General features: G+C 37.9%; 1 protein-coding gene across 2 annotated transcripts in view; it reads left to right on the top strand.

Moving 5' to 3' along the window:
• XRCC4 (X-ray repair cross complementing 4) overlaps positions 1–13254 on the top strand; it is a 297968-nt gene that overhangs the window by 26473 nt on the left and 258241 nt on the right. Inside the window, exon 2 of one of the 2 annotated variants that reach the window (XM_075541249.1) lies at positions 10526–10678. In XM_075541249.1, coding sequence (XP_075397364.1) covers positions 10540–10678 — 139 coding nt within the window. In that variant the 5' untranslated portion in view covers positions 10526–10539. The remainder of the gene's footprint in view (positions 1–10525; positions 10679–13254) is intronic. The other variant, XM_075541250.1, reaches the window with a different exon arrangement.

Genomic DNA, 13254 nt, shown 5'->3' on the forward strand with positions numbered 1-13254 from the left:
TTCATTGCTACTTCATAACTGTAATTTTGCTACTGTTATGAATTGGGCAACCCCTGTGAAAGGGTCGTTTGACCCCCCCAGAGGGGTCGGGACTCACAAGTTGAGAACCGCTGCCTTCTAGGGTCACAAAAAGTCAGAATTGACTTGGTGGTCATGAGTTTAGCTTGATTTAGTGCAGATGATTTAAAAGCTTCATGTGCAGTAAAGGAAGGTGATTGTAATGAAGACTTGGTTTGGAATAGCAGCTAATTCAGTTGGTTTAAAGTGAGGCCCTTAAGTTGAGTATTCATAACCAGGGGACTGCCTGTCTTGCATCAGGAATCTGATTACAGACTTTTAACAGCACTTACTGTGTAATCTTTTCTGAGCTCACTTTAGGCAGGTCTTCAAAATGACCAAGTCGATTCCATTATGACTGCCCAAGTAATACAGAACATCTGATTTTTAAAAATTTCGGTGACCTAGAATGCTGCGGTACCTAGAATGCTGCGGTACGGGAAAAAGTGTGGGTTGAGATTCTGGAATGGGAGATTTGGAAGAGGCGTAGTCAGCGAGCTCTCTCAGGAGCCTGATGACCTTGGATCCTTGCCAGGACTGTAGCATGACACATATTCAGAGTGGTGGGGTTGGCTGCCATCTTAGAGCTGGGTACCATTGTTTTAATCCAGGCATTCAAGAGATTTAGCTGCGATGCAATGCGCATGCTGCCCTTCTTTTGAAAGAGGATATTAAGTTTATAGCAGGGCTTTGGCCCTGTAATTTTCCAATTCCAGTTAGTGTTCTAGTTCACCCACATTTTATAAACGTGAGCCCAGTCCGGTATCACTTTATGGGACATGACTTAACTGGACTTAAACTGGCTTGAAGCTTTGTGTTCGGTATCAACCTATTCGCTACCAGGGAGCACTCAGGTTAATTGCTTCATGAGCAACATGCATTTGGCCCTTTCAGCTCTGTAAGTACAACTGCTTGGCACAGCTGCAGGAATTAGAACACCTGCAGTCCCAGCCGCTTGAAAAGAAGCCCTAAGGGACTAGCAAGGAAAATACAAGATGCTCAAGTTCAAAATGGCGTTATCAATGATACAGTGTTGTAACTAATTTGAACTGACCTAAGTGAGTTGGCTTTTGCACTGTGCTTTATCAGCTTCCAAAATGGCATACAAAATTCTTTGTAAACTAATTTAAAAAGCGTCTTGTTTATTCAGCAGCAACTGTGAATGGCATTTGTTCTGAGTGAAGATCACATCAATTGCATACCAGCCAACAACTTATTTCTCGCCTGAAAGAGAAGCCAAGTATCAAAGACACAATGTACTAAAGATAAGCTTCTCAATTCTCAACTGTTCTGGGCTCTCAATGCAGCTACTGAGGTGCACATTTGGGGTGGGACTCAACTGTTTCCACCTGCAGGCTTGTCTTAGCTCCTTGGCTGTCTGGGAGAGGTGTTGATACTAATGTGACCTTTAGTGCCCTTAGGAAACAGAAAACAGGCTTTGTTATAGCCCTAATCAATCAGTCCCTCTGAAGAGGTCAATTGCCCCCCTTCCTCTAGTGGTCTAGGCCAAAAAACTATCTATGACTATTCCCATTTACAGCATTGGTGATAGCAAAGAGATTATTGACATTCCCTTATTGAGTATTAAAAAGACATTGCAAGTCATTTTTCCCTCATGTCAATGGTTGATTCATAGATATTTTGTACTTGATATTTAACAAGCTGGTGACCTCAGTAAGAAAAAGAATGAAGTGCTTTCAAAACAGGTTTTGGTTGTGTATTGTCAGGGAAGTAAGCCTCAGCTGACATAAAGAAAACGTTTTTGAGGCTGCTGAGGCTTAAGATACTGAGAGAAAATGGAGTTGCCACATTTGGGCTATTCACATAGTAAGTGCTTAATCGTGTTTCAAAGGTAGAATTCTAATTCCAAATCCAAGTTTAATAAAATGATAGATATTTAAAAAGCATTTGTGTGTGTGTCTGATGAGCAGGATTCATTAATTAGACAAGTAGTGAGTATTTAAAAGAGGAATAATTCTATCAAGAGATGTTTATTAAGTTAATTTGATCTATCTGCTAATTAAAAGTTTTTCAACATTGAGGTTAAAGTTCTTTGTATTGTGAAAGCAGGATGAGTCACTGACAGATGGCTACAATATTGAATTTTAAACAAAGTTGTCTCTGTAATAGAGCCACTTGTTTCAAATATCTTAAAAAAAAATAGCAATGAAAGTAATGACCCTTTTGCAAGAACTGGAACTGCCTGCCCCTCTACCGGCTTACTTTGGGAACATGGGGTTCTGCAGCCACAGCCTGTTGCTGACCTTGGATCCATCTGCCTCTGCCCCCACCACCCTGTGGTCTCCCTGCTCTGTTGTCCTGCGTCCTCAGACCCTTGCAGCCATGTGAGTCAGGAGAAGCCTCCAGGTTAACATTTGACACAAGGACTTGAACTGGACTGGATTTACTCATGCAGTTGTATGAGCCATTGTCTTGATATAGATATCTTTATGTTTATTTATTAAGCATCACTGTGTTTGCTTCTCTAGCGAATCCAGGCCAACAATGTCAATAACAATGATAGCAATCTTAAGGAATATATAGATTTTCAAGTTTGAAATTTAACCCTTTAAGTTCTACTTGTATTGTAGGGACCTTGGTGGCATAGTGGGTTACATGTCGGGCTGTTAATTGTAAAGTCAGCAGTTCGAACCTACCAGGTGATCCACTGGAGAAAGACCAGGTTTTCTGCTCCCATAAAGACCTACAGCCTCTGAAACCCACAGGGAGGTGCTTTCCCGTGACTGGCCTGGGCCTAGTGAGTTTTATCCTCAAAGTGGCGCCTTTGCTCTTTAACACAGTACATGGGTCTTGTGCAGCAGATCTGCCCAATGGCATGACTGTTTGGTTCCTTTTTTCTTTCTTTATCTTTTCTGTTTTACTTCTTAGTTGCTGCTTCCATAAGCATTGATTGTGGATCCAAGTAAAATGAAATCCTTGACAACCTCAATATTTTCTCTGTTTATCATAGTATTTTCTATTGGTCTAATTGTTTACCTTGAGTTGTAATACATGCTGAAGGTTGCTGTCTGATCTTTACTAATGCTTCATATCCTCTTCACCTTCAGCAAGCAAGGTAATGTAATTCAAGTATTGTAGGTTGTTCATTAGTCTTCCTCCAATCCTGATGCTGCATTTCTCTTCATTTAGCCCAGTTTCTTGAATTTTTGTCACAACATACAGATTGAATAAGTACAGTGAAAGGGCACACCCCTGATGCATATTGCTCCTATGTTAAGCCATGCACTATTACCTTATTTTGCTTCTTGGTATATGTATAGATTTCCAGTGAGTTCTGGAATTCCACTCTGCTCAATGTTATTGATAGTTTATGATATTCCACACAGTTGATTGCCTTTGCATAGTCAATAAAACATAATTAAATCTTTTTTCTGGTATTCTCTACTCTCAGCCAAGATCTACCTAGCATCAGCAGTGATACCCCTCATTTTACATCCTCTTCTGAATCCAGCTTGAATTTCTGGCAATTCTCTGTTAATGTAAAGCTGCAACCATTTTGAATTATCTTCAGCAAAATTTTACTTGCATGATATTAATGATATTAATTTTACTTAATGATATTAATCATTAATTCCAAATTCTTTCAGGTCACCTTTCTTGAAATGGGCACAAAGATGGACCCTTTTCAGTTAGCTTGCCAGGTAGCTATGGTCCAAATTCCTTGGCATTGACTAGTCAGTCCTTCAAGTACTGTATCACAGCTTGTTGAAACATTTCAATTAGTATATCTTCAGTTCCCAGTGTGAATTTCTTCCTTCAGTGCTATCAGTTTTGTATCATATTCATATGCTAAATTTTTAAAAAGGTTGAATATTGACAAATTCTCTTTGTTACAGTGACTGTTTATTACTTCCATTTTCTTTTGATCTTTCTTACAGCATTCAATAATTTTCTCATAGAATTCTTTAGTATTGCAATTCGAGGCTTGAATTATTTTTTCTTTAGTTCTTTTAGCAAGCCATATGGTCAGTGTGTTTTTCCCATTTTTTGCTTTTTAACCCTAAATCGGTGCACATTTTGTTAAAATGTTTTCTTTTGTCTGCTCAGGCTTTGGTTTGAAAATTTCTGTTCATCTTTTTATGTTACCATTTCTTCTTTTTGTTCTAGTTACTTACTACATGTCAAAAAGCAAGTTTCAGAGTCTCTTTTGATATCTACTTTGATCTTTTTCTTTCTTTCCTGTTATTTTGATGATGTTTGGCTTTCTTCATGTATGATGCTTTTGATGCCATCTCACAACTCATCCGGTCTTCAGTCATTCATATTCAGTGCATCAAATCTGTTCTTAAAATAGCCTCTAAATTCAGGTGATATATATTAAAGGTGTATTTTTAGCTTTCAGGGACTTAAAAATTTTTCTTCAGCTTTAAATTAACTTGAATTTGCATATGAACAATTAGTAGTCTAGAAATAACATTGTTTAATAAATCTGGAAACAGTAAGGCAGTCAGTTTGCATCATTCTACAATTCAGTGGAAAATGCATAAAAATAAATAAAGCAGAAGAGGTACAAGATTACCCCGTACTCGCTCTTTAGATCTAGAACTGAACTCACCCTTTTGGCATTTTTGTTTAAACAATAGAAAAGTCTATAAAGGAAACAATAACACTAGTAAAGGAGGCACCTTAGAATGATCAACCTTTTGAGATCTAAAGGTGAGCATTTATCCAAGGTCAAAGTTCAGAAGGGTTAGTCGAGAAGGGGAGAAGCACAGGAAGGAGGGGAGATGTGTGGGGTTGTACTGAGGGGATTACAATGAATGAAATGAAGCAACATGTGTATGTGAACTGTTGAATGGAAAAAGTGATTTGTTCTGAAAGCATTCAATTCACAGTTTAAAAAAGGGAATGGCTACAAGACTTCTCTTCAAAGTAAAACATTATTGGGAGAAAGAAGATAAGTAATTGAGAAACATTTTTTTCTCATGAGCTGAAAGACTTAAGTTGGAAAGACACTTAAATATTTATATAAAGAAAGTATTGTATAAACTCGTGTATAAGCCAAGTTTTTTTACTTTCATACTATTTTTTTAATAAATTATTTTATTGGGGCTCATACAACTCTTATCACAATCCATACATACATGAATTGAGTAAAGCACCCTTATACATTCCTTGCCCTCATCATTCTCAAAATTTGCCTTCCACTTGGGTTCTTGGACCAGCTCATTTTCCTTTTTCCCTCCTCTCCCTCCCTGCTACCCGCCATCTCACAAACCCTTAATAACCTATAAATTATGACTCTATCCTATCTTGAACTGCCCGGTGTCTCCCCTCACCCACTTTCCTGTTTCCCATCCCCCAGAGAGGATGTTACATGTAGATCCCCAAGATCTGTTCCCCCTTTATATACCCCCTTCCCTCCTGGTGTCGCCACTCTCACCACTGGTCCTGAGGAGTTCATCTGTCCTAGATTCCCTGTGTTTCCAGATCCCTACTGCACTGCTGTACATCCTCTGGTCTAACGTGGTCTGCGAGGTAGAATTGGGATCATGATAATTGGGGGGGGGGTAGTTTAAGAACTAGAGGAAGGTTTTGAATTTGATTATTGCTACACTGAACCATGAGTGACTCATCTCCTCCCCACTACCCCTCTGCAAGGGATGTCCAGTTGTCTACAGATGGGCATTGGGTCCCCATCACGCACTCCCCTCATTTATGATGATATGATTTCCCCCCTGCCTTTGTTGTTTGAAATCTGGTCCCCTCGGCCCTTCATGATCACACATGTTGGTGTGCTGCTTCCATGTGGGCTTTGTTGCTTCTGGGCTAGATGGCCGCTTGTTTACTTTCAAGCCCTTAAGTTCCCAGACACTATATCTCTCATTAGCCGGGCACCATCAGCCTTCTTCACCACACTTGCTTATGCACACATTCATCTTCAGCGTTTATGTAGGGAAGGTGATCACACAATGATGGTTTTTGTTCTTTGTTGTCTGCTACCTGATCCCTTCAACACCTCGTGTTCACTTAGACTTGTGTGCTTCTTCTCTGTGGGCTTTGTTGCTTCCGAGCTAGATGGCCGCTTGTTTTCCTTCAAGCTTTAAGACACCAGATGCTATATCTTTTTGGTAACCGGGCACCATCAGCTTTCTTCACCACGTTTACTTATACAAACGTCTGTCTTCAGCGATCATATTGGGAAGGTGGGTATCATGGAATGATTGTTTAGCTGAGCAAGGTGCTCTTGTATTGAGGGAGTGTGCATGAGGAGGCCCAATGTCCACCTGCCACCCTACTACTGAACCTATAAATAAATGCACCTAGGTCTGTTTCCCCCATAGTCATAAATATATTTACATATGTACATGTTTGTATTTAGGCTTCTATGTATGCCCTTTGCCTCCTACTTCTTTCATCTATTTCCTTACACTTTCCTCCTGTCCCACTACCATGTTCAGTTTTCATTCTGGTTTCAGTAATTCCTCTCAATTACCTTGCCCTTGGTCATTCCCTACCATCCCTTCCATCCCCTCCCTCCACTGGTTTTGAACCACTTGTTCCCTTGTCCCTGAATTGACCAACACCTCCCTTTCCCTACCTCCCACACTCTCATGTCTGGGACCGTTGGTCCCATTATTTTCTTCTCATTGTTTATCCAACCTATCTTATCTAGGTGGACCTGCAGATATAGTTATATGTGCATAAAAATGTAGATAGCTTTGACAGCACCAAAGTGGTACATAAGAACATGTAATCTGAGTTTTTCAGTTTATACACGGGTTAGTGGTACCCCAGCGAGGTGTAACATCTTGCGGGTGATTGCCGTTCCTCTGTTGTTCATTCAAAGCCCTGCTGATACTGCAGGGCTTTGGATGTTTGTTTACTCACATCATCTAACCAATCAGAGCCGCCCTATAATGTGGGCAGCTCTAATGCACAGAAGCACCTGTAGTGATTCACTTACGCCGGCAACTGAACTGGTAAGGATGTGTCTGTGGCTGCGCTCCATCTCTCCCCTCTGGTCTCTGTGTTAATTCACATCTTGCATTTCCACCCCTAAGCTTATCATCAAGTCAATCAGTTTTTCTGGTTTCCCAGGTAATAATTAGGTACCTCGGCTTATATTACAGTATATATGGTCATTTATATCAAGAAGCATAGTTCACCTTGTTGCAGTTGGTGGTTTAGTGCAGTTAAGTTCATGTGTCAGATGTTCCACTGGAGGCTTTTCATCACTCAGGTAGCTTTCAGGAAGTCAGTAAGCCAGCAGATGCACAGGAGACAGGAAGACAGTGGGGAGAGGAAACAAGAATACTACAGTTGGTGGACACAGAGGCGGTTTGGCAGGTCAGATGTTATGGCAGGTCACCGATAGTTCCCAGGATTGGCAGGTAATATGGTAGAACAATGACTCAAGTAAAAAAAAAACAGAGGTCATTGTGACAGATGCAGAATCCAGTCCAGCAAAGAAGGAGGGAGGGAGGGAGGGAGGGAGGGAGGGAGGGAGAGAGAGAGAGAGAGAGAGAGAGAGAGAGAGAGAGAGAGAGAGAGAGAGAGAACGTTCCACATACTCTGCTTTTAGGAATGAAGTAGTCTATACCCATAAGAAGACGTTATCAGGCTGGGACCTGTATAAGGGATTTCCTGGAGTTCTTCATATTATGTTAGGTTACATTATGGAGGAGGCCATAGTGCCTAATTACTGAGGATCCCAGCCCCTCAGCCAAGTGGTCACAAAGCCTAATTACAGATACTTTTACAGATACTATAGCTCCATAAATCACCAATCAAAAGACTGGCAAATTCCTTTTTGAGGAATTTTCACTCTGATCAAAAATATATACAAAATACAAAGAACTAAACTATGGAAAGTAATCTTGAAGAAGAGCTAAGGTAGAGAGTTTATAATCTCTGTCCTTAAGAATTATTAAAAACTATAGTAAATAAGAAAATGCAGAATTGGTATATGGGTTGATAAATTGACTAATATGGGGCCAAATAAAGCTGTAAAAACATATCCATACATATAAACTTACATGGTTGTGCTCGCTTTGGCAGCACATACACACATAAAGTTACATGACTTATGGAAAACATTATAGTGCATTTGGGGAAAGGATAGTCTTCTATAAATAGTATGGGGGTAACTGAATAGTCAAATGGAAAAAAAGTGTATTGTGATTTCTGCCTGACACTATTAAAAAGAACCCCAAACAACTCAGATAGATTAGAGCTTTAAGGCAATAATAAAGCTTTTTGTTAAATATAGGGAAATGCCTTAGTGACTGAAGAATTATTAAACAGGATGCAAAAGTGCTAATACTACCTTAAAATTAAGGAATTCTTTTCACCATTAATATAGTGTAAAAGTATTAATAATATATCTATACATTTTTAATTTATAAAACAGAATCAAGAAAACAATAAAAAGACAATCATGAAAACATTGGTAATATTGAATAGATACTTTGCAAACAGAATATTCAAATGGATAATAAATATATGAAATGTACTCATTGTCACCACTCATTTGAAAAATATGATTTAAAACCACAATGCAATAAATACCATCATATACCCACTAAACTGGCTAAAATAAAACATGGGGAAAATGTTTGCAAGTATGTGGAATAACTGGATCTCTCATATCCTGAGTGTGAATTGATATAGCCATTCGAAAATGTGTTTAGCAGTGTAATCCTAAAACTGAAATACATATCCTATGATCCAGTAATTCCATTTGTAGTCACATACCCAGTGGAGATATTTAGATATTTGTGAGCATGTTAATAGCAACAATTTTCAGATTCAAAACTTGGAAGTTACTCAAATGCCCAAATAGAGTTTCTTGCAAATATGCTATTTTTGTTCTATTATACCAAGTGACTAGGGAATACGTATAAATGTAAGGAGAATCTGTTTGCTTCTGAATACAATATAATTAATTTCCTACAAATAAAAGATTGGATAATCATTAGATTATAGTCAGTAGAATTATCTAAAGCCATGAGATACTATGGATAAAGAGATAGTATGTGAATAAGGAATCCAGACACAAACAAGAACATGGAATTTGATTCTAATTTTTGTTAAGTGGAAAAGCACTCAAAACTCACTTCTGCTACAAGTTATTATAGTGCTTACCTGGGGAGGTAGAGACTGGAAGAAAGAAAGCTTGAAAAAGTGGTTGTGTTAGTCTGGGTACTTTAGAGAAAAAAAATCCACAGAAACTCATGTATAAGAGAGAGTCTTATACAAAAGTTGTGTGTATCAAGAAAACACCCCTCCCTACCCAGTGCTTCCCAAGTCCACAAGTCCAACATTAACTCATTAACCTATATGTCCAACACCAATCCACAAAGTCCTCCTCCATCTCACAAAACACGCAATGATGCTGACTGCAGGAGGAAAGCCGAGTCAGTGAGTGTGTAAGCATCTTAGTGCTGACGGGGGTCTCCACATGGCTGCTCCAGCACCCAGGGCTGCATCTGGGTAGGTCTATGTGGCTTCTCAGAGATTTCTTGCAGGAAGTGAGCCTTATCAGCTAAAGCAGGGAACTGGCTAAGGCAGCTGCATCCTGGCCCATCCACCACAAAGCAAGAGACCCAAGAACTTGAAAGGCGAGGCTTAACAAGCCACTTATCCCTCAGCCCTTTAATTAACCCCACATATGTTTATCGGCCAGCTTGGCACAATAAACAAACTACCTCAGTGGTGGAGTGGGATTATTCTCTCTTTTGATTGAGGTGTTGTCTATGTGAATTTGTCCAATTTATAAAGTTCATTAAAGAGTATTACAGTATGTGTATTTTCAGTGTGCAAACAATACTTAACTACAAAGTTTTGAATGCAAGGGTATTTATTGGCTTCAGTCTATAAAAGCTCCAAAAAGCCTCTCTCTTCATTAAAGGAAGCGCCTGAGACAGTGGCCACAGTATTGGAGTCACCGACGCAGGGTACCTCTTTCATAAGGACTGGGAATCTTAGGGGCTGAGATGTCCGTACATTGTGCTTTTTGCTTATGCACCCTTTTTATTTCACAAGTCTCTTCCGAGCCTGGGGGACTTGACCAAATGTAGCATCTCTAATTACAATCATATATGATTGTAGGATTATTCTGAGGCCACTCACATGAGTTCCTGTGATCCCTTCTTTTGTTCCAAAGTAAGATTCTATTGTCTCTTGGGGAAAAGAAAAAAGATAAAATTTATTCTTCATATTTCTGGAAATAGTACTTTTTATTCTTCAATTTTTCATTAAGATTCCTGATTGGGATGACTCATTTGCGTCAGCCTTTCTCATCTGTAAAATGTTTGAATCAATAGTGAACAAAACTGTGACTTCACTGAGCTCAGTGATCCACTAACTCTAATGTGCAGGCTTTTTTTGGCTTACTTATTTCCTTGCTGTTTGTATAGCTAAAAGACCATCTTAAATATGTGTGTGTGTGTGTTTGATAGTTGCAGCTTCTTGCAAAAAATATTAATTTTGTTCTTCTATATAGCAGGTGACCAGAGAATGGAGAAAAAACTACGCAGAATTTCTCTTGCTTCTGAACCGAATATAATTCATTTTTTACAAGTATCTTGGGAGAAAACACTTGGATCTGGTTTTGTTGTTACACTGACTGATGGTCAGTCAGTATGGACTGGAACAGGTAATATTAAAAACAAATTTAAAAATATTTAAGATTTTTATGTGTTGAATTATCAGTGATAGCTAAAATTAAAGATTTGAATATTTTGAATATGAGAGGTCTTCCTAAAGTTGGTGGGAAAATGGAATAATGCGGTAACGGGATTTTTCCATTTTCCCAATATTTTCAATTAATAGGTAAACAGGAATATCCTTATAGATTTTAGGTAAAAGTAATGTGATAGCTTTTACTTATTATTGCTGTTTATTTTACACAGCTTTTAGTACCATTCCTATAGAGCAGTGGTTCTCAACCTTCCTATTGCTGCAATCCTTTAATACATTTCCTTATGTTGTGGTGACCCCTCTACCATAAAATTATTTTTGTTGCTACTTCATAACTGTAATTTTGCTACTGTTATGTATCAGGCGACCCCTGTGAAAGGGTCATTCGACCCCCAAAGGGCTTGCGATCCACTGATTGAGAACCACTTCTACCGAGAAAGAAGTAATGATTTTCCTCAGGAAATTCTGGTTACCAGTTGAGAGTTTTAGTACTGGGTGTTTTTGGTCTGATTTATTTATAGAAAAATCTTTAATGATTTATTTGTAGAAAATATAAATAGGACTTTTAAACATTTGATTAGGGGCTCATAAATTCTTATCACAATCCATACATATACATACATCAATTGTATAAAGCACATCCGTACATTCTTTGCCGTAATAATTTTCAAAGCATTTGCTCTCCACTTAAGTCCTCTGCATCAGGTCCTCTTTTTTTTTTTACCCCCTCCCTACTCATTCCCCCCTCCCCATGAACCCTTGATAATTTATAGATGATTATTTTGTCATATCTTGCCTAACTGGGACTTTGTAATGGATGTTTCCTGAGGCCCTCCAGGAAGTATATAAAGCAAAGGAAGTGCTTGGCTGGGCCAAGGGTTTCTGATGGTATGGAGGTGTGATGTAGTATGGTGTTTTTGCCTTTGATTTTATACTATTAATATTATTTGGATTATTTTCTAATGAGAATGTACTCTGTTTGAAATCATAACAAGACAATTAATAACCTAAAGTTTTATGATTTTTTTTAACCTACATAAGGGATTTTTTTTCATAGTGATCCTGTCAGTGAGAGCAGAGCTACCCCTGTGAGTTTGTGAGACTGTAACTTTCTAAGGGAGTAGAAAGCCTAGAGTCAGAATTGACTTGATGGTAGACTTTTTAAAAATATGATTTTGACTATTGTTTTTTTGACTATTCTTCTATAAAATCTTTAAAATTATAATATATTTTGAAATTTTTTTCTGTCTCTGTTACACAATTCTGCTGTCCCTGTGCTTGACACAGGGATGTATCTACGGATTGTGAGGAGAGCTGTGCAAGCCCCAATACAAGGATTAAAAAAAAAATTTTCTGTTATCTCACATAGTCAAAGTTGAATTTTATTCGTAAGTTTTATGACAGAGAACAATGTTCATATTAAAGTAACTGTAAAATAAAGAACTTTCCAAAAGGGATGGTTGTAATTTTTATTGTGTTTTTTGTACTCTACCTTTTCAAGTAAGAAAAATTGGTTACTTTGGTTGATTATCGCAATACAGCGATGGGGGAAACTTTTCAAGCTATCCCATTGTATCACGGTGAAAGTGCAGCTAAGGGACAAGAATATTAGTTGAGGGTGATGGGGTCCTACAGGGCTGAAGACCTCTGCAGTGGATTAGGGTAGGATGACTCGGAGTGAAAAACCCGTTCCACTACCACAAGTCATGGTTGAAGTGCATGATTATTTGTAAAGGATACTTATAATTCAGATTATGTTAATCAACAGGTCAATTTTTATAATAAGAATTAGTAGTTAATCAGATGACATGGAGGTTATCCAAGAGCCTCAGTTATCACAGAAAAATATTAAATTCTGATTTAGTCAGGAAACCTATTTCACCAAATCTAAGAAAAACAATGTGTTAAAATTCTTATCCTCAGTGGATTGGAACAAAAGGTATTTTAATTAACTCATATCTTATTTAATCAGCATTTATGTTAATGTTTATAGAATACTTTGTTTATGCTATAGAAAACATGCTAGTAATTGTTATTAATAATGGCTACTGTTTTCACTAAATTAGCTCCCTTGAAGACGAGGAGCATATCTGATTTATTAACCACTCTGTATAAATCTTGACCCCAGGTTTTAGCACCAGCATGCTCAACAAATATTTCCTGAAACACCAAAGGCTACCCCAACTATATACGCCGGTTAGGAAGAAAAGAAAATTAGTCCTTTTATTTTTAGACAAATTTCATTTGTCAATAGAAATTGGTTTTATATTATATTATTGACAATGAGAAATAACAATTGTAGGATTCTGTTTGTTTTTGGGGACTTGAAATTTAGTGTGACAAAAATGTGACATCAAATGTTTGTATTCTCTGATGGGTTGTTAGCAACTGGATTTACTGTACTGGACAGGTTTTCAAAAGAAAAATTTACAGTACACTTTGGCTATTTTATTTTCAAAGATAGCCTCTAAAGTTTTTAAGTTTTAAATATGTTGCATATCTTTCAATATTCATTTTTTGTCTTATTTTAAA

This window comes from Tenrec ecaudatus, chromosome 2 (assembly GCF_050624435.1).
Source record: "Tenrec ecaudatus isolate mTenEca1 chromosome 2, mTenEca1.hap1, whole genome shotgun sequence".
Classification (NCBI taxonomy): domain Eukaryota; kingdom Metazoa; phylum Chordata; class Mammalia; order Afrosoricida; family Tenrecidae; genus Tenrec; species Tenrec ecaudatus.